This window comes from Equus przewalskii, chromosome 4 (genome assembly GCF_037783145.1).
Source record: "Equus przewalskii isolate Varuska chromosome 4, EquPr2, whole genome shotgun sequence".
Classification (NCBI taxonomy): Eukaryota; Metazoa; Chordata; class Mammalia; order Perissodactyla; family Equidae; genus Equus; species Equus przewalskii.
The window spans coordinates 94,172,924-94,191,964 of NC_091834.1; the positions used below are offsets into that span (position 1 = coordinate 94,172,924).

Genomic DNA, 19,041 nt, shown 5'->3' on the forward strand with positions numbered 1-19,041 from the left:
CGGACAGAAAGACACACTTGGGTTTTCTTAAGGCCCAGAACCAAGAACACAGCTCTCCGTCCTCCAACACTGAGAGCAGAGCAGCTCTTCACGCCCACCCGGGCCACTTGAGGCTTCCGAGAGCGCATGCTTGCTCCCTGGCTTTTGAACCCCCATGAAGTCTCTTACCGCTAAAACGCACATCTTTCTTATTAGGCGGTTAGGCTACAGATTATGTGAGACAACCTTTTAATTCTCCAAACACAGCGCAAAGACACTACCTGAGGAGGCTTCTCCTTTAATCCGTCTCCAGCTTAACCCCTCAGTCCCATCCCTTAATGCTCCCAGCATTGATTTCCTCAAAATAATGCTGTCAGAGAAAGTGAACTTGGCCGCTTGGAAAGTTACCGCGCAGGGAGACGGGGAGCGAGGGCGGGGAAGCGGAGAACCTGAAGCTTAGGACAATCTGTTTCAGAAGGAGTCCACTTGGGGGTCGTTCCTCCTCTTTATGGAAAAAACCTTTTAGCCAAACAAGAAAACAAAACAAAAGCTGGCGTGCCCGCGGCCACAAACAGGATCCTCCATCGTCGGAGAAGTGCAAACACGGCTGAGGATGGGCGCGCGGAAGGCGGATCTGCTGAGAAGCAGCGGGACGGACAGGAGAGGGCGGTCGGAGGGCGCAGGGAACAAAGCCACGGGTCCCGCGCCCAGACCTGGCGAGGGCACTCTGCAGTCTCCCCGGGAGCCAGCCGGCGGGGTGGGGTGCAGGTGTGTGGGTGCGGGTGCGCGCACAGCGAGCCCCTCCCCCGCCGCCCCCGAAGCCCAGGGGTAGGGGGGACCCTCTCCCCGCCCCAGGTCCCCGAGCGGCTCTCACCCGAGCGGGGATCGAAGGTGACCACAAACACGGCCACCACCTGGTCCTCCTCCACGTCGCCCAGCCCTAGGCGCCCGGGCTGCAGCAGCACCTCGGAGGGACCCAGCTCCTCGCGCTCCCGCCGCCTCGGCGGCTCTGCGGCCGGCCGGCCGCCCCCGCCGCTGCCCCAGCCCCGGCCTCCAGCCTGCAGCTCCGGGGCCTGCGGCGGGGAGACGGCGGGGCCCTCGGCCCAGCGCAGCAGCGGCGCCGCGTCTCCCCGCTCCACCATGGCGAAGCGAGGAGGAGCCGCGGGCGGCGAGGGGCGGGCGCAGGGGCGGGCTGCGGGAACTCCCCTCGCCGGCCGGCCGCCGGGCTCCGCGCTCGCGCCGCGCCTCCGCGCCCCACGGCCCGCACCTGCGCCGGGCCGCCCCGCCCCCGGAGCCGACTTTCCGCTCGCGCCGGGAAGGCGTCCTCCCAGCAGGTTTCGCGGAACTGCGTGCCTTATTTGGGATTCAGGGATGCGTGTGTGTTCTCGTGTATAGAAAACGTGTGGTGAAAGGACGGGCATCCACCTGGATCTACCTGTGCCTGGGTTGAGATGCCTTCTCACCTAGGATTCGGTGGGATAACTGGACCACTGTGGATTTTTATACGCCACCCATTATTTCTGAAAGTCCCCTGGTCATATGGGCCGTGACGGATACGTATTACATAATGCTGGGTGTGTGGCCAGTGCTACCGCTGTGCTGGGAAGTGAAGCAGAAGTGGGGAGCCCTGGCTGCAGGGCGTTGTTTGGGTTTGAGATGTGGCCTGGTCTCCTGAAGCTGTGAACTTGGTGTCTGGCCTGGAGTCGTTGTGTACGTACAACCCGGTCTGGTGTGCCCTTGAGTAAGCTGGAGAGTGCCCTGGCCCTGGCCTTCCTGGACCCTGCCTGGGGCTCCCCATCCATTTCAGTGACTAAGTCTTCAGAGATGACGGATGGTCACTCGCCGTTGCCAGGAGGGGGTTGAACTAAATATATAAAAGATCAAAGCAGTCCCGATTCTTTAGGGTACAATGCTGCATAAATAGATTCTTTATTGTTATATCATAGATTTTGGGCTGGAAGCAGCAGCCTTGGGCAGTCATTGATTATCTCCTTGGGAAGAGAGATTAAATTATATCATCGCATGTCTGGCACATGGGATATGAATCTTCATAAACGTCCCCTGGCTAACACCTAGTGCATAAATCCACTGGGTTTTTCTGGGAACAGGCAAACTGCCAGGACTTCCTGAACCTTGGATGAATTGGATATCTGAACAAGTCTTTCTCCTCATCTCATTCCTTCTCACTATTTTAACGGCTATGCCTATTTCTTATTCCCACCTCCTCTGATTACTCAACTACTAGATTTACCCCAATGGTTGAGGCACTCAAAGTGTTATGTTAAAATATAGATGGAGGCTAATAGAACATCCTTAATCAATTTCCAAAGCCATCAGCTTTAGGTCTCACTTTTCTCTTTTCTCCCCTGAAGGACTGACTTCCTTTTGAGTGAACTCCCCCCCCCCACCACACACACACCCCCTAGTTTAATACCTTCAAGCTGTATATATACCAGGAAATAAACTCATAATCTCCGTCCCAATCAAAATCAATTTGCTATATAAACAGAAGACTGAAATGTCCGAATCCTAAAAGCCTTTTCCAGTCTTCATTTATGTGTGTGTTTTAGCTCACCAGCCACCACATCTATCTTCAGATTCCTAGTGCCTTGCATAACAGGTACTCAATAAATATTTCTCACCCAAGCAAACGAAAGTAGAGACGTAGACCTCTGTACAACTGGCCCCTCTTGCCAGGTTTAACCTAGTATCTTGCACATAGGAGGTGCTCACAAATGTTAACGATGGTGATGAAACCCCTCTTAGACATTCACAGTCTGAAAGAGGCTCTATATCTGACCATTGGATTTATCGTTTCTGTGTCTACTGAATTTCCCAAGATGATAGGAAGGTAACTAACTGAATTTAGCTATTACAATAGCTCTGATGGGGAACTACTGTGAAGGGCAAGAAGGAATGAAGAGGCAATCACATTCAGAGATGCCAGGATAACGTTATATTTTTAAATGAGTTCCCCTAGAACCCCATATGTCTAAATTTTAAAATAAAAAAATTATTTTACTTTCCAAAATAATAAATATCTACATTATATAAAATACATTATAAAAAATATACCTACATTATTTATGTAAAAGTATAATGTATATAAAATGCATTATAAAAAAGTATTTTTGATCTATAATCTCATCACTGAGTTGGCTACTGTTAAGATTTTGCTTAGCCTATTTCATCAATTCTAGGATGCAAAATTTTTCATTTAACATTACTATGGCAACTCATAATCAGTGCCAGCCCCACTGAGGTCAAGTTCTCACAGAAGAGATTGGTGTTTGCTCTTGTCAGCCGTCTGGAGGCAACACCAACCTGAGACTATTTTGAGTTAAATTCTCTGCTTGAGGTTCTTTGGTAGTGTGAATTCAAAATACAAGCTAGCGTGAACACTGGCTTATAGTTCAAATTCTTAGGTGACTTTTTTCCTCCCTCCACCCAGTGACAAAGTTGAGACAAGCAAGTTTCCTCGCCTGGCCCTCTCTGCGTGGAAGGTTTATTTGGCAGTTGTATATGGGGTATCATATCAGACTCCCTGTCTTGGAGATTTTTTATTCTTAGTAGCATGTAAAAATAATGGTATATTTTGAAATAGATGTTAGATTTAGATGTTTTTCTTGTCTGTGTTCGTATGTTGAAATCATACTGTATATCAATTTTATATTCACTTTTTTCCTTAGCATCATACCATGAATGCTATGCCATCCTATTAGAAACTTTTTATATGCATTTTAATGGTTTCCATTGTATGTTATGTTTGAAAATTTACTTAACCATTCTTCCTCTCATTGTTGGACAATCAAGGCTTTCCCTTGTTTCTTGGGCCTAAAGTGTTGGCCAAATTTCACTCTGAACTAACACTAGGTACCTATTACATGCCAAGCCCTGTGCACAGTACTGGGGCAGCTGTGAAAAAGACAGACATCCCTTCTCACAGGCTTACAGCTGAGCAGAGGAGGCAGCTACCAGGCAAGATATGAAATACAGAAGAAGGGGTGACAGGCAGGGCAAGCACCATCAGCCAATCAGGTTGCTGACTTATGACAGATTGCCAAGAGTGGCAATACGGGGTTAAAACGTATTCATGTTCTTTCAGGTTCTTGATTGGCAAATTGTTGATTCACAAGTGTATAAGGGCATCAATTTTATTTCACTCTTGTCCCAGTTAGATATTGCCATTTAAAATATTTTTTGCCAATTTGTTAGGTGAAAATGGCATTTTGTTTTAAGTTAATGTTTTTTGAGTGAATCTGATCATGATTTCAAAATACGTGTTGGTGATTTATGCTTCCTCTTCAGTCCGTTGTCTTTTCATGATACCTTTTGCTCACTGATCCTTTGGGGTCTTCATGCTCTTGTTATCAATTTGCATGAGTTCTTTATGCAGTATGAATATTAATCTTTCGTCTGGCATGCTTCTTGTTATATCATTTCCAATTTATGTGTGGTTTCAATGCTGCTTAATTGCTTTATGAAATATAGATGTTCTAAATTTTATGTAGTCAAACTTTCTGCGATTTCTTATGTTGCTTTGACATTTAGAAAGTTGGGTCCCACCCAGAAATTTGACCAACATTCACTTTTATTTTCTTCTAGTTATTTATAGATTCATTTTCCACATAATCTGTTCAGTGTTTATATTGATATGTGAGATGATGAAGTGAGACTCTAAATTTTTTTATTGAAAAATGATTTATGATTCCCCTTTAAAGTACAATATTATATTACTGATATTTATTAATCTATTATTCTTTGCCATTGACCTGTTTATACTTACACTAGTACTACACTAATTACATATATATATTTCATATATATATATATATAACTTCAAGTTTGATTTCTAGGAGAGGTAGTCTTTTTTCTTTACTCTTTTTTTTTTTTTACATCTTCAGCTATTTCTCACAATTAGTTTTCCATGTGACATTTAAAGTCATTTTATCCAGTTTCAAAAAAATGTGAGTTTTTTTCATTCAAACTGCATGAGAATTACGTTTTTTTCTTTAAGGTTGACACCTGAGCTAACCTCTGTTGCCAATCTTCTTTTTTTCCTTCTTCTTCCCAAAGCCCCCCAGTACATAGTTGTATATTCTAGTTGCAGGTCCTTCTGGTTGTGCTATGTGAGACACCGCTTCAGCATGGCCTGACGAGTGGTGCCATGTCCACGCCCAGGATCCGAACTGGCAAAACTCTGGGCCACTGAAGTGGAGCACACAAACTTAACCACTCGGCCATGGGGCCAGCCCCAATAACTTAGTAATTTTGAATACACATTCCATTTTATTAATCCCTACACCATTTGTGGCTCAACCTGAGCACAGCCTCTGTGGTATTTACTGTGCTTTCAACGTGGGTTACACCAACAAGTGCCTGCAGCACAGATGATTTGGGAAGAGTGAAGGGAAATACCAATGCAGACGGGACTGACATTATAGCCAGTGTGGTCTAATGTATAAAATAAATGTTAGGAAGTTGGAAGTCTGGAACAGATCGGATACCCCAGGATGTCTCTGGGCTTTGGGTCCTTTCAGTATTTGACTGCAGGACTTAAGTTCATGGGCCAGATAAGGGTGCAGATACTCCTCAGACCATTAGGAAGATTCGTTTCTTCATGTCTTCCACTCACTGACTTAATTTCACCCATTACACCTCAGCTTGTCCCACAGTCTGGACTCCTGTCTGGACCACTAGGATTTGCCTTGGTTAACTAATTATGCAGATTGATCACGGAAGCAGGGCCACCTATTCCTACCTGGCAGAGAGAATAAATTGGCTTAGTGATATAAAGACATTGATTCTTCTTCAGTAAATATGTAATTCTTGGGGCCGGCCCCATTGGGTAGTGGTTAAGTTTGCGAGCTCTGCTTTGGTGACCTGGGGTTCAGATCCTGGGCATGGACCTACACACTGCTCATCAACATACTGGGGCAGTGTCCCATATATAAAATAGAGGAAGACTGGCACGGATATTAGCTCAGAGACAATCTTCCTCACCAAAAAAAACCCCAAAAAACAAAACTAAGTTATTTAAAATCAACACATCCCTCCCTTTTAGGCCTCTGAAATTTGCACTAGAGTTGAATATTAAAAACTTGAAACCTCATAAAAGGTATCCATTCTGCAGTAGTGTCCATCATGGGGACAGACAGAATGCACAGCATGCACTTTGATTCACAGCACCTACTGTGTGACAAGCCCTATTCCAGGTAATGGAAATACAGCATCAGACAAAAGTTAAGTCCCTGTCCTCATGGGATCCAGATTCTACTGGGGATGGCACAGGGGAAACAGACAATTTTAAAAATGAGCCATTAAATATATGATATATGATGTAGTGATAAGTGCTGTGAAGAAATATGAAACAGGGTAAGGGGCCAGAGAATGAGGATGGTACTATCTGAAGTTGTCAGGGAAGATCTCTCCAGTCTGTGACCTGTAAGCAGCCACCTGGAGGAAGCGACAGGGTGAGTGAGGCGTGTGAGGCAAGATTTTGGCATCTGGAGGAACAGCGAAGAGACCAGAGCAGAATGAACGAGGGGGAATGGCAGGAGGCAGACAGGTTGTGTGTGAAATGGGAGGTCCTGCAGGATCTGAGCACAGGATCCTTTGAAAAGGATCCCTTTGGATACTGGATGGAAACAGGCTGCAGAAAGACCAGGAGGAAAGCAGGGGATGCCATTAGGAGGAGGCTGTTGCCTCCAGGTAAGAGATAATAATAGAACTGAAAGGATTTCTCACAGATTGGATGCAGGGTTGCAGAGAAACAGAGTGGTCAATGATTACTCACAGATTTTTGGCATGTTTCCATTTACCAAGAAATGAAAAAATTGCAGCAGGAGTGGGTTTGATCAGAAAGATCAGGAGTTTGGTTTCAGACATGCTAAAATTGAGATGCCTGGTGCACATCCAGAGGGAGATTTGACTGGGCAGCTGCACATCTGAAGTTCAAGAGACAGGACTGTGATGCACATATGAATTCAGAGGTCAGCAGATTACAGACAGGGTTTAAAGCTATGGGCTGGACAATACTCCAAGCAAGTGAGTGTACAGAACAGGACAGAGAAAAGTCTAGGGGACTGAGCCCAGGGACGTCCAGAGTTTAGAGGTCAAGAGATGAAGGTGAGTGAGCGAAGTGACTGAGGCACTTTATGGACCAGTTTAAAAAATACATATATGTATATATTCATTCACTTGATTTTTAGACATTATTTTAAACATTTTAATAAGTAGATATCCATGGCAAAGATTAAATAATCAAATTGCACGCAGGACATATAATGAGGAGCAATTTCTTCTCCTCCAACCCCCATTCCCACTCTCTCTCCTTAGAGACAACCACTTTTGACAGTTTCTGTCTTTAGAACTTCTGGAGGTTACCTTTAGTGGAAGAGCTTTAATTCTTTATCACACTTTAAAAAATCCTTAAAAGTTTGCTTTGTTTTGTTTCATTTTATGAAGGTAAAACTTCACTGTGGGGATCTTGTAATTGATTAGCAGTATGAAGAAGACGCTGATGTTTGACCAAACTACTTGTGACTTCCAGAGCCCACCCCTTGGAGCAGAGAGAGTAAGTCAAGATTGAGGAACAACAGATCCAGCTCTTAGAAGGAGTCTTTTCCATCGCTACTAATTTCTTCCTATTAAAGCAGTGAGAGAGAGAGAGTGTGTGTGTGTGTGTGAGAGAGAGCGAGAGAGAGAAAGAGACAGAGACAGAGGTCTCATCTCTGTGCCTGCGGTTCTGGCCTTGGACTAGGTCACAGAGGCAGCCCATTACCTGCTCTAACTTTACAGAATCTGGGAATGGCCAAATGCCATATAGATTCTCCCAACTGTGGCTAATAGAGGAAAGATCAGACTAATGAGTCTACAGGAGTTTTAAAAAATCTGCTCCTTAAAGTATGGGCAGTACATCAGCAATCTCTAAATTACTGGGATATCAGGCTAGAACTCTGTTCCGGTCCTAAGAAGAATACTGTGTCTTCTGAGTGGACAAGTAGTGTGTCTCTGTTATAACAGCTATTTTGATGAATATCCTCTAGTTCTAGCAAATGGGAAACTTTGGCAACAGAAGCATTCACTAGAATCTGATTTATTTATCACATAGATTTATAATAGATTTCAAATTAATAGATTGATCTAAGGGTTTTACTAACGGCACTGAAGTATTCATGGCTGAAAGGACATGTTATCAGAGATTTGCTTTAAAATACCCCAGCTCCCACCCCAACAAAGTTGCAGATATAAATGAAACCAGATTGTAAAACTGCCCATAATGTTTGAAGCTACGTATTGGTATATTAGGACTCACTATACTATATTTTCTCTACTTTTGGTAGGTTTGAACATTTCCACAAGAAAAAGCAAAACAAACAAGAAAAGTATTAATGATAGACTCCTAGGCTTTAAAATGACCTCCAGGCTTTACCTTACGTGGCCCACAATCTTTCCTTGGAATTCTGTTCTGCTAGCAATGCCACTCGGTAGACACAGAGGTGCAAGCACTTTGAGAGGAGAGATGTGGTGGCCAAATATAAAGTAGTGTTAATGATTACTGTTAATGATTTATATAATTATTGCTAAATTCACTGTGACAGGTGACTGCTTCTGTGCACGCTCTCTTGGTGGTGGGAGGAGATCAGGAGACAGTCCCCTTCAAGGCTCCTGGCTTTGCTGACCACGCTCGTCATAGGAAGAGAGCTGTTAGGAGTCAGGAGCACCTGAGACCCCTGCTGCAGTGGTCCATGCCCAGGGCAGCTGCACCAATCTGCACCTGCTCACTGTCACCACTGCTGATGGGTCTGTCCAGGGAGCTGGCAATGATATGTTGGTGATGAACATATCCAGCTTTTCTCTACGTTACTGCAAACTTTCCCCTGTGGGGTTGAAGCGACACTTCTGGCTGTGATGAGAGACTGAGCAAAATAAGGACAAGGAAGAATACAGGGTTGAAGCAGGTGGGGACCTTAGAGATATCATTGCCTGGTGCTCTAGTTTCCTCTGGGCTGGAGGTGACTTGTTCACATGTTGACGAGGCCCGCAGGCCCTTGTCTGAGAACCCTGAGAAGGGCACTGTTGTCTCTGCAGGGCACGTTCTGGAGATAAAGGCCAACTTTTCTTCTCTACCACCCTGGAGTTCCCTCAAGTTTGTCTCGGGACTTCAGAGTCCAGGCCCAACAGTCTGGAGGCCCAGAGAGTCACTTTCATCCTAAGCCCTCTTCAAGTCTTCACTTCCTGTGCTAGAATCTGCCAGCTTCTCAGGAAGCCTAACAGTAAAAAGGTCCATTTCTAGCTTAGGAAACCAGCCCCACCAATGGTTCCCAATGCAGCAGTGCCATCAAACATACCATAATCCAACGTCAGTATCCTTTTCAGAGACTGGAATGACTCAACCTTAATAATGTGGTAGAGCTTCATCTTGGCTTGTTCAACCATTTTTTATGGTTCTCCTGACTGAGAGGACACTCAGGCTAGCATGTCCTTCTTAGAAGCAACAGACTCTCAAACAAATATCTCATTTTCCATGGGCTTAGCTTTACTTTGGCAAAGGAACAGTCTACCCCAAAGGTGAATGTAAGTTTCCATCTCTTGCAAAACCGATTTGAATAGTTGGATTTTCCTGCTTCTGTCCTTACCATCAGTGTTTCAAAGGCCTCAGAACCTAGGTTTGGTCAGAGGGGAGCTCTGAGTCTAGGAACTTTCTCGTCACTCAGCAGTGTTGATGCGGGGTCGGTGAGCCGAGGAGTTGAAAGAAAGAATTCTTGGACTCTCAAGATCTGGCAGTAGTGCTCTTTTATTTAGAGAATAGTGTGGAATAGCATGGGGACAGGACCCATGGGCAGTCAGAGCTGCTGCGTGGGGACAGGGCCCACGGGCAGGAGGAGGTGCTGCTGCCACCACTTCTGCTGCAAACATGGGTAGAGAGTAAGGCTAAATTTAAGGCATAGGTATGTGAGCCATCTCTTTACAAGACAAAGGAAAGAACATGAAAAAAAGTTAAAATGGTATCAGTGCAGGTGGGGTCTGGCCATTGGGTGGTCCCACAACTCTTAGATAAGAATCAAATCGGATTAAGTAAAGGCCAGAAGCCACCACCCTAAATCAGTTACATGAGGTTGCCAGACAGTAACCAACTTAAGTTCTTGCCTTTGGCATTGATTAAGAGCTTCCAGAGACAAGGTCATCTCCCTTCTTCCTGGCACAGAGAGGGAGGCAACCCCACAGTCCGAGGTTTCCCCTACAAATGTAAATGCCTCCCAACAAAGGGCGAGCAAACTCCACTCCCCGGAGCCTGCTTCTCATCTGCAGTTTTAAAATTAACCAGCCTAAAATCCTCATCAGTGTCTGCAGGAGGAGAGCTACCCTCAACACACGGTTTAAGGAACTCAGCCCTGAGATGGAAAGCTGGCTTCCTCCTTGCACATCTTACTCCTGGGAACATTGCTTTCCCCCAGTGCAGCAACCCCTGCTACAATGAGAAAAATATTCAAAGTTTTAAAAAGTCAAATACTGACTATTTTAAACAAAACTGAGATATATTAGGGGCCGGCTCCGTGGCCGAGTGGTTAAGTTCACATGCTCTGCTGCGGCGGCCCAGGGTTCGAATCCTGGGCGCGGACATGGCACCACTCATCAGGCCACGTTGAGGCGGTGTCCCACATCCCACAACTAGAAGGACATGCAACTAAGATATACAACTGTGTACAGGGGGGGTTTGGGGAGATAAAGCAGAAAAAAAAAAGAAGATTGGCAACAGTTGTTAGCTCAGGTGCCAATCTTTAAAAAAAAAAGAAAAAAGCCCTGAGGTATATTAATTTTATTTCCCCAAGTCCATTCAAAAATGACCCAATATGTGTCGGGTATTAGGGGAAAAATACCCCCCTTTTCCTCTTATTGCCACAGATTACATGGGTTCCCCTTCTGATACTTCATCTCAACTATGATGTGACACTTTTTGCCTGGGATGGATGCCCGAGGTATTAAGATGCGCTGAAGCAAAGAGGGAATTTTTCATAATGTAAAGAGACTAAGAACACAGAGTAAAGCATGACACCAAAAATAGTGAGGCTGTGGGCCAGAGGCAAAATGTGCGCCTCCAGAGATCCCCTTGGGCCATCAATGTCAGCAACTCCTCAATTATCTTTATTTTATTTTCCAAATTGGGAGTATCTTTTTTGGACTTGTTATTATACCTTTTCTTATTACGAAGGCTCAGCCGCAATCATCCGCTCGGGGCAATACATGGAAGGTGAATGGTGCAAATTTCTAAGAGAGCCACTGCTGATGACATGAGGTCTGAACCATTACAGCAGCATAGTTGCCGCCCTAGGCAGACAGTGTAGCGATAAATAAGGGCAATTGGGAATTCTAACAAGGCAGAGGGAGAAGGCAGGGCTGATGGTAAAGAAACAACCGGATCTGCCAGGGTAACACCCAATAAACTAGCCCCTGTGCCCTGCCTGCATGTCCGTGATACACTCGGGTTAGTCCCACCCTGCTTGAGGGCAGAGCCAGCCTCCAGCTGGCCTGGAGAGGCAAGAATGACAAGCCATGGCCTGTGATGGAAAACTGATTAACACCAAGGCTGTAGCAAAAGAATTATATCACATGGCTGCCGATTTGTGAACAAGAAACTCACTCCCAAGCCCAGAAACTCAGTTAATAGTAATTTCTTTACTGGTAACCTCTAAGTCGTCCTTTCCCTGTGGATGACTCCCTTGTCCTTGGCCCATGTGGGATGCTGAACCTCTGAGAGAAGTAAGCAGGGAGCTACTGCATGCTGTGAACAGTATTTTATCCCCTGTTGAAAGATTTGGGAAAGTTTGTGAGGGCAGGAGGGGATAAAGGAGGGCAAGCGGAGGATAGGGTGCTGTGCACACCTACAAAAAGCTGGAGCAGAAGCTCTTAGCTGAAAAAATACTTTCACATCCCCTCAGTTAGTTTTTATTTGGATTAACCTCCTCATGAGTTTAGATTGGGAATGGGAAAAAAGTGAGAGAGGAGAAAGGGGTGGAGGGATTGGTGAAGAGAGAGAAAATGGAAGAGGGGTGACAGGCAGTGGGTAACCAAAGACTATCAAGAGAAGGGAAACTGAACTCGTATCAGGCAAGATCAAACTCATCCTCAGCACCTCTCTCTCTTGGGGCCCATGTTTGTCATGTAAATAATTCCTCTTGTCCAGTACCTCCAGAGTCTCCAGGGAGGATATTGTATATCATTTTCCTTTTTCATGGACTGCCTTTCACATGAGTTCTCCTATAAAGTGATAGGGGTGGCTTTTTTTTCTTCAGAGAGTTTTTTACCCTTCTCATGGGGGCTCTCTGAGAAAGAAACTGAATAACGTGTTTAAAGATATTTAAACAGTAAGAAAACATATTTTAAAAAATAAGACATTTGGGGCCAAAGTAATGGCTGTTTATAAGTGATACATATCTGCTTCTATGTGGTGCTGATCTTTCTAGCCTTTCTTTTGTCAGTTTATTTAAAACTTTGTGCCAATCTCTAAAAGCTTTAACTGCTAATACCTTGGGGTAGGCGGGTATGTGTGTGTAGGGGGAGAGCGGTGGTGCCTGAATTAGGGCAGGTGTGTCTGGCAAAGATCTAAGGTGCATCTCTATTAGGGAGATGAACTCCAGCCAAGATGTGTTAGAGGCTGTTTAAGGATCATTATGATAGCCAGGTGATGCTGAATTCTATTTAACTGCCGTTAGCCATTGGGTAGGTGGGGAGTGGAAGAGAGGAGAGGGTGGTATTTCTAGATGGTAGATGTGAAAGACTGAAAATAATTTCTTCCCAATAATGGACTTGTTCCCAAATTGGCTAGTGGGTATTTTTAAAACCATGCTAAATTAAAGGAGGCCAACTATCTCACTAGTCTTTTGTAACACATGGGTTCAGGGAGACTATAAGGGATATCCAGAAGAGTTCTACACATAAATTGGATTTAATTGCTCAAGGAGTTACTGGAGCTTTCTTTAATTAGAATGGAAATAAGGATAAGCTGCGCTCTTAAAGCCATGTGGTACTTAAGGGAGAAAACGAACAGCGTGCCTCCACGTAGCTGTTGGTGGGCAGAGGGAAAGGCAGGCTGAAATCGTGGGCCTTGCCAGCTTACGTTCCTGTCTCCTCACTTCTGCAGCTCCATAGTGTGCCCTTCTGATTGGCCTTCTTGCCTGTGTTGTAAAGCTCTTTAGCTGAGATGGCTGACAGCAATATTAACAAAGAACTGAAGCAGGAACTTGCCTATTGTGAAGAAGAGAGTGAGAAGGAAGGGCAGAAGGAAGCACAAGACAGCAGGGAGGCCCAGAGCCAAACCCCAGAGAAGTCTGAAGTTCAGGATTCAGAGGCAAAGTTTACACCTCCCAGGACTCCCCTTAGTAACATAGAAGAACTCCACACACTTCAGGAAAGAGACAAAGTGAGTCCAGATCAGGTGTTGAAGACTCCAGTGTCAGACTCTCTCAAATGTCCTGAAACACCAGCACAGCCAGACTCCAGGAGCAAGGTGCCACACTGTGAGAGTCCCTTCACTCCCAAAGTAAGTAAGTTGTCGGGGAAGAGGGACCAGGTTGCCAAGATCTGCGTTCCTTCAGTTCAGCTGATAAAGAGGACTCAGTCATTTATGTGTATATGATAGATCGGCCTCACAGGCTGCATATATCCTCAATTACATATTCATTGGTGAAAATGAAGTTTAAAGTCACCAGAAAACAGAATTAAATGTCTTGCCAGCTGTCTTCTCAAAACCACTAGTGCCAGCGGCTATATAGGCCACAAATATGTCTTGGGCAGGGAAAAAATTTCCTGGTTAAGACATTGGAACTGGAAGGAAAATTGAGATGTGGAGCCCAACCCATGCAGAGCTCTACATATGAGAAAACCAAGGTCTCCAGAGAAGCTGGCTTTTAGGTCAGCCAATGGCAGAGACAGGACTAGAACCCTGATCTTTTGGTCTTAGTCTATTGTTCTTTGCATTAAGCCAACTGGCTGTATTTCTATGTGATTATTTACTAACATTTCCTAATATAAGAATGTTCACATTCATTCTTTGAACCTATTTATATCTCTTTGCTGCTTCTCTTCCCAGAAGGAAGTCCTCTCCTCTCCTTGGTCTAGTGAAGTACAGACTCTTTTATTATATGTGAGCAAAGAGGTCACTTGTTGATACTTCTTTGTAAGCTGAGGATGGCAAATACGCAAAGGTCCTGAATAGTTAGCATATTCCTTTATTCTTGTTGCGATTGGTTTCCTATTACATCTTTCACGTTATTAAAGCCAGGGTTGGGGCAGGGTTACCTCTAATAGACTGGTGTGTGAGCCTTAGGATTGGTATTAGCTCTGCTTTCTGTCGGCTCAGCTTGAGGTACTTAAGATCATCATCATAACATCTGTCCTTCTGATTGCAGCACAGTCACTGTCAGCAGGTCACTTTAGTACCTGCTGAGTTGGGCACCACATCTCCCAGGAACTACTAAGCTTCTTGTCTGAATCATAGAAAAATACTTTAATATGCTCACGTGTACATCTGTGGGTTTTTCAATGGTCCCAATGCCAACCAATCAATCATCCATTTATTTTTTGAGAATCCACTGTGGGCAAGAAGCATAAGGCACACTCTCTGAGAGAGGGGAGATGTGCCTAGAGACACCATGTGATAGGCGTTTTAAGAGTGGTCAGAGTTCGCTGAGCTGATTGCTTCTCAGTGGAGTGATCAGGAAAGAAATAACAGGGAAGGAAGCATATGAAGGGCAGCGGAAGTTGGTATGGATTTGATATTTGAAAATTAAGTGGAGACTGGGCTGAGAGAATGTGGCTCTGAGCATGACATGGTTTGTGTATTTCATTTATTCATTTAAAACTTAACATCTTGATATACTGGCAGACCTCTGCTGGCACACCCACTTACTGCCTTCAAAAAGTGCCCCCAAAATAAAGATTAAAAGACAACTGAAACAATAATTAAAGTTCAGAGCAGTTATGCTAGAGAAGTGTAGAGCATGATGAGAAAGAATTAGGAATTAAGTCTCATGATATCAGGGAAACCCTTCCAAAGAAGGCAATGTTTGAGAGAAGTCTTATAGAATGAGTTGGAGTTCGCCAGACAAAGAAGAAGGGAATGAGAACTCAAGGCAAGGGACAAGTGTCTACAAGTTCTGGAGGGGAAAGATTGTGCTACACCTGGAAACCTGCATGTTATTCCGTGTGACAGGGCTCTGGGCACGAGAGAGTGCAGGCAGTGAGGCCAGAGTGGGTAGGCAGGAGGTAGATCAAGATTTCCTCCTGAAGGTGCTGAGAGCTGTTTACATGGTTTTGAGCAGGGGCGTTTTTGAAACATCACCTTCAATATGAAGGACGGAATGGAGTGGCAGAGATAGTGGAGGCAGGGTGGTATTCACGATAGATCTGCTGAGAAAGGAGGGGTCCTGAACTAGGACAGTGGTGGACAGCAGTAGATTGAGAGATGTTTGGGAATTGGCAACTGACTCGATGGAGGGGCTCAGGGGAAAGGAGGGATCTAGGGTGACTCTGAGGCTTTTTGTTTGTTTGCCTAAATGGTAGCCTGAATCAAGATAGGTGACACTAGAGTATGTACAGGTTTGGAGAAAGCAGAAACGTTGTGTAAATCATTGGATAAATGGGTCTGGAGTGCAGGAAGACAGTCTAAGTTGGAGATCTATATTTGGATATCATCAGCATTTAGGAAGTTGTTGAAGCCGTGGACGTGGATACGTTCATGTAGCTTGACCGCTAAAATAAGAAGAGAAGTGGTCCAAGTTAGGAATCCTGGAAATGCCAAGATTTGAGGGACAGGAAGAGAACAGACCTTGTAAGAGAAACTGAAAATGCAACTGAGAAAGTACATACTTTATGAAGAACATAGTTTGGATCAGGTTAGAGGAGAGAGGACAGGGCAATGATAATTGGAGATGTTATGCCAAAGACAAGGATGCAGAGAAAGAAGGATTGGCTTGGTTCAGGCTTGCCCGGGGGATAGGACCAGAAATCACGTGAAACGACTTCAGGGCACCAGAAGTACTTCCTAGCAGAATTATCTAGAGATAGAAAAGCTTCCTTAGGAGGTAGTAAGGTCCCTGTGGCTAAATGACCACTTGGTAGGAACATGGTAGAAGGGATTCAAGCATCAGGGGCCTAATTGTACTGACTGGGCCTTTAAAGTCTTTCCCAGTCTGGAGACACTATGATGTTCTCTCTCAGTGGGAGGTTGCTGCCTTCTCCTCTCACCATCTTAGAGTCAAGGAGCTATTCCCTCAGTTTCCTTTCTCTCTCCCAGTCATCTGTAATAGAGCTGTTACTTAGGAATTAACTACACTCTCTGGAATATATTTATACTCTCAACCTGGTCATCTTCCCAGAAATTTTCAATTTGCTTTACCCTTATGAAATTCCTTTCAAAAGTCTTGTCCCAAACTATGTTCTTTTAGGTTTCAAAAGGATTACTCATAATTCTACTATTCTGGCAATAAAATCCATATATATATTTTTTTTTGAGAAAGATCAGCCCTGAGCTAATATCTGCTGCCAATCCTCCTCTTTTTGCTGAGGAAGACTGGCCCTGAGCTAACATCCATGCCCATCTTCCTCTACTTTATATGTGGGACACCTGCCACAGCATGGCTTGATGAATGGTGCCATGTCCGCAGCCGGGATCCAAACCAGTGGACCCTGGGCTGCCAAAGCAGAATGTGTGAACTTAACTGCTGCACCACTGGGCCGGCCCCCAAATCCATATTAATACAACGAATATCCTTCCCTATAATATAAGTGGAGCTCACAAAATCTATCAGCCTTCTTATTTCCAGACTAGGAATTCTCATATTGTCTGTCCTCTTATGAATACGTTTCCTCCCTTTTATCTGACAATTTTCTAGGCTCTCTTTGTTGTCCTTGAGGTGTGGCAACCAGGATGACAGGTGGCATTCCAGGTGTGGGTGCTCCACTGTTTCCTATGTGATACAAGCATTTAACCTTCCATGTGATAATCATCACAAGAACCTGTTTCTCAGAGGATGATTTACTATAATTCTAAACTCATTTCCCGAATCACAGTGACAACTGAGAAATATTATATAGTACTGTTTTATTTCAGCCCTTGTAATAAATAAATTTCCTGTAATAAACTTACAGGAAAATTGTCAGTTTGTCATTGATGGCTTTGTCTGACATAGCCCCGGGGCTGTTCACCCTATAAACTCTAAGATGTAAAACTCTTGACTCTGGAAGTGACATGTCTTCTTCACTTAAAAAAAAATGTTAGGCTACTGTGTGTACTCTATAGCTTCCTTCATTTCTGCTTATACCAGTCATTTAGTATTTATAAGTTCAATATTCATTCTTTGTAGCCTCACATTCTTTAATTACATTTTTATGTAGTGAATCATGTTGTAATCTAGCTTTTGCTTCTACACTGAAAAGTCATAGGCAGAGACTACTAAAACAGGAGACTCCTTTTAGAAAGAGCCTCACAGTACGATGATTATGCTATGAGGTCATATCACAGCCCCCGTGTCTACCGCTGTATTCCTGACCACCTGTAGCACAGCTATTCCTCTGGCCTCTAACACTCAGGTCATAATAGCATTCTGCTGTCTCATCAGAATTCTCTGTCTTTGACCTCTCCCCTCTGCCCTTTGGTTTAATTCTGGCCAAGTTTTAGGCCTATGTTCTCTCACTGTACCCCACTTGGAGTGGTAAGTCTTACACATTTTCCTATTTATTGGTATGCTAGTTATGGTCACTGCAAAGCCTTGAATCTTAAGTGCATAGAGTATTACTTTCAATATCTTTACCCCACTTCTTGGAGCTCTTCTCATTTGGTGCTACATTTTAAGTGAAATTGGAAACAACTTTTATGTTTAGATAGTCTATGAAATCTTTCCCTTACAAGAGGTTATTTCTGAAACATTGACGAACCGCTGACTAATGGACTGCGTTCCTTAAGAGCTAGAATTCACCTCTGTGCCCCTCAGCATCTAGCCCAGCATCAGCTACTTTGTGGGCACGAAACAAATATTTGACTGATTAATTAAGGGGAAGTTAAAGTGTATACTCTGTGAACATAAGGACCAGGTCTTCTAGAGTCATTTTCATTTGTCTAAGCTTAAATGTCATCTTTAAAAAGTTGGAGGTAGGACTAGAATTGGTGGTTTCCATAGCTGGTTATCAGAATTGCTTAGGTGAAGAGGGTGTAGCTTAACAAAAGCATGGGTGTTGATCCCATGAATTATTCTATCTAGAGGTAGACTGGGAAGCTGTATTTTTCATAGGAGGACCAGTTACAATGCCACTAGTTTGCACTGAACCAGATAACCTCTAAGGCCCCTTTCAGCAATAATGTTCTTTGGTTCAAATATTAACTAGCTAACTGATATATGGAACTTCTTTTTTTAACTAACCCCATTCTGATCTGCCTTTTGTCATCCTCATTCAGGGCCGGCTAAGCCAGTCGGTGATTTCTTCAACAGGGAAACTCCCCTCCAAAGGCTCTAAGCATTTGAGGCTCACACCTCTTCCCTTCACAGATGAGATGACTTCATCAGCTCTGGTCAATATTAATCCCTTCACGCCGGAGTCCTATAGAAAACAATTCCTTCAATCCAGTGGCAAGAGGAAAACCCGAGGAGATCTGTAAGTAGGCGGTTGCCTGTGACTTTTGAGAACTGATCTTACTATGGTCAAGTGGAAGGGAGAGTGTTAAAATAAGATTAGGAAGAAAAACTCTATTCGAATGAAATTGATAACATGTTTACATATTCCCTCCTTCCTAAATGTCAATATTGGGTTTAACCTGCTGTGTCATAGAGATTCTAGCGTCTTTCCCTTCTGAAGCATACCATAAGTTGCCTTCTCTATAAAAGAACAGGACAGAGTAAGCAACAGACCTCTGACTTCCCTTAGGAAGTTGAATGGGCTATGGAATTGCATTCAAGGGATCTCCTCTGGTTGATATGAGGCTAGCAGTTGGAGAAGCTGTAGTTCACACTTCAAAGAGTACATTGTCGTTTTGAGTCTAGTTCATGAGACTGGTGATGAGAGCTA

General features: G+C 44.2%; 2 protein-coding genes across 5 annotated transcripts in view; one reads left to right on the forward strand and one right to left on the reverse strand.

The window, feature by feature from the left end:
• The window catches only part of DENND11 (DENN domain containing 11), a 79,519-nt gene that overhangs the window by 39,789 nt on the left and 20,689 nt on the right, over positions 1 to 19,041 (reverse strand). Inside the window, exon 1 of one of the 2 annotated variants that reach the window (XM_070617988.1) lies at positions 854 to 1,203. The exons of the other annotated variant lie outside the window; for it this stretch is intronic. Within the exon in view, the coding sequence (XP_070474089.1) occupies positions 854 to 1,121 (268 nt within the window). The 5' untranslated portion in view covers positions 1,122 to 1,203. Of the gene's footprint in view, positions 1 to 853; positions 1,204 to 19,041 lie in introns of those variants that run through there. 2 annotated transcript variants of the gene reach the window in all.
• The window catches only part of WEE2 (WEE2 oocyte meiosis inhibiting kinase), a 34,610-nt gene continuing 16,838 nt past the window's right edge, over positions 1,270 to 19,041 (forward strand). The window contains exons 1-3 of one of the 3 annotated variants that reach the window (XM_070617986.1): positions 1,270 to 1,689; positions 7,447 to 7,555; positions 18,434 to 18,630. In XM_070617986.1, the coding sequence (XP_070474087.1) occupies positions 7,487 to 7,555; positions 18,434 to 18,630 (266 nt within the window). In that variant the 5' untranslated portion in view covers positions 1,270 to 1,689; positions 7,447 to 7,486. Of the gene's footprint in view, positions 1,690 to 7,446; positions 7,556 to 12,690; positions 13,523 to 17,621; positions 17,694 to 18,433; positions 18,631 to 19,041 lie in introns of those variants that run through there. The other 2 variants (XM_008526727.2, XM_070617987.1) reach the window with 2 other exon arrangements.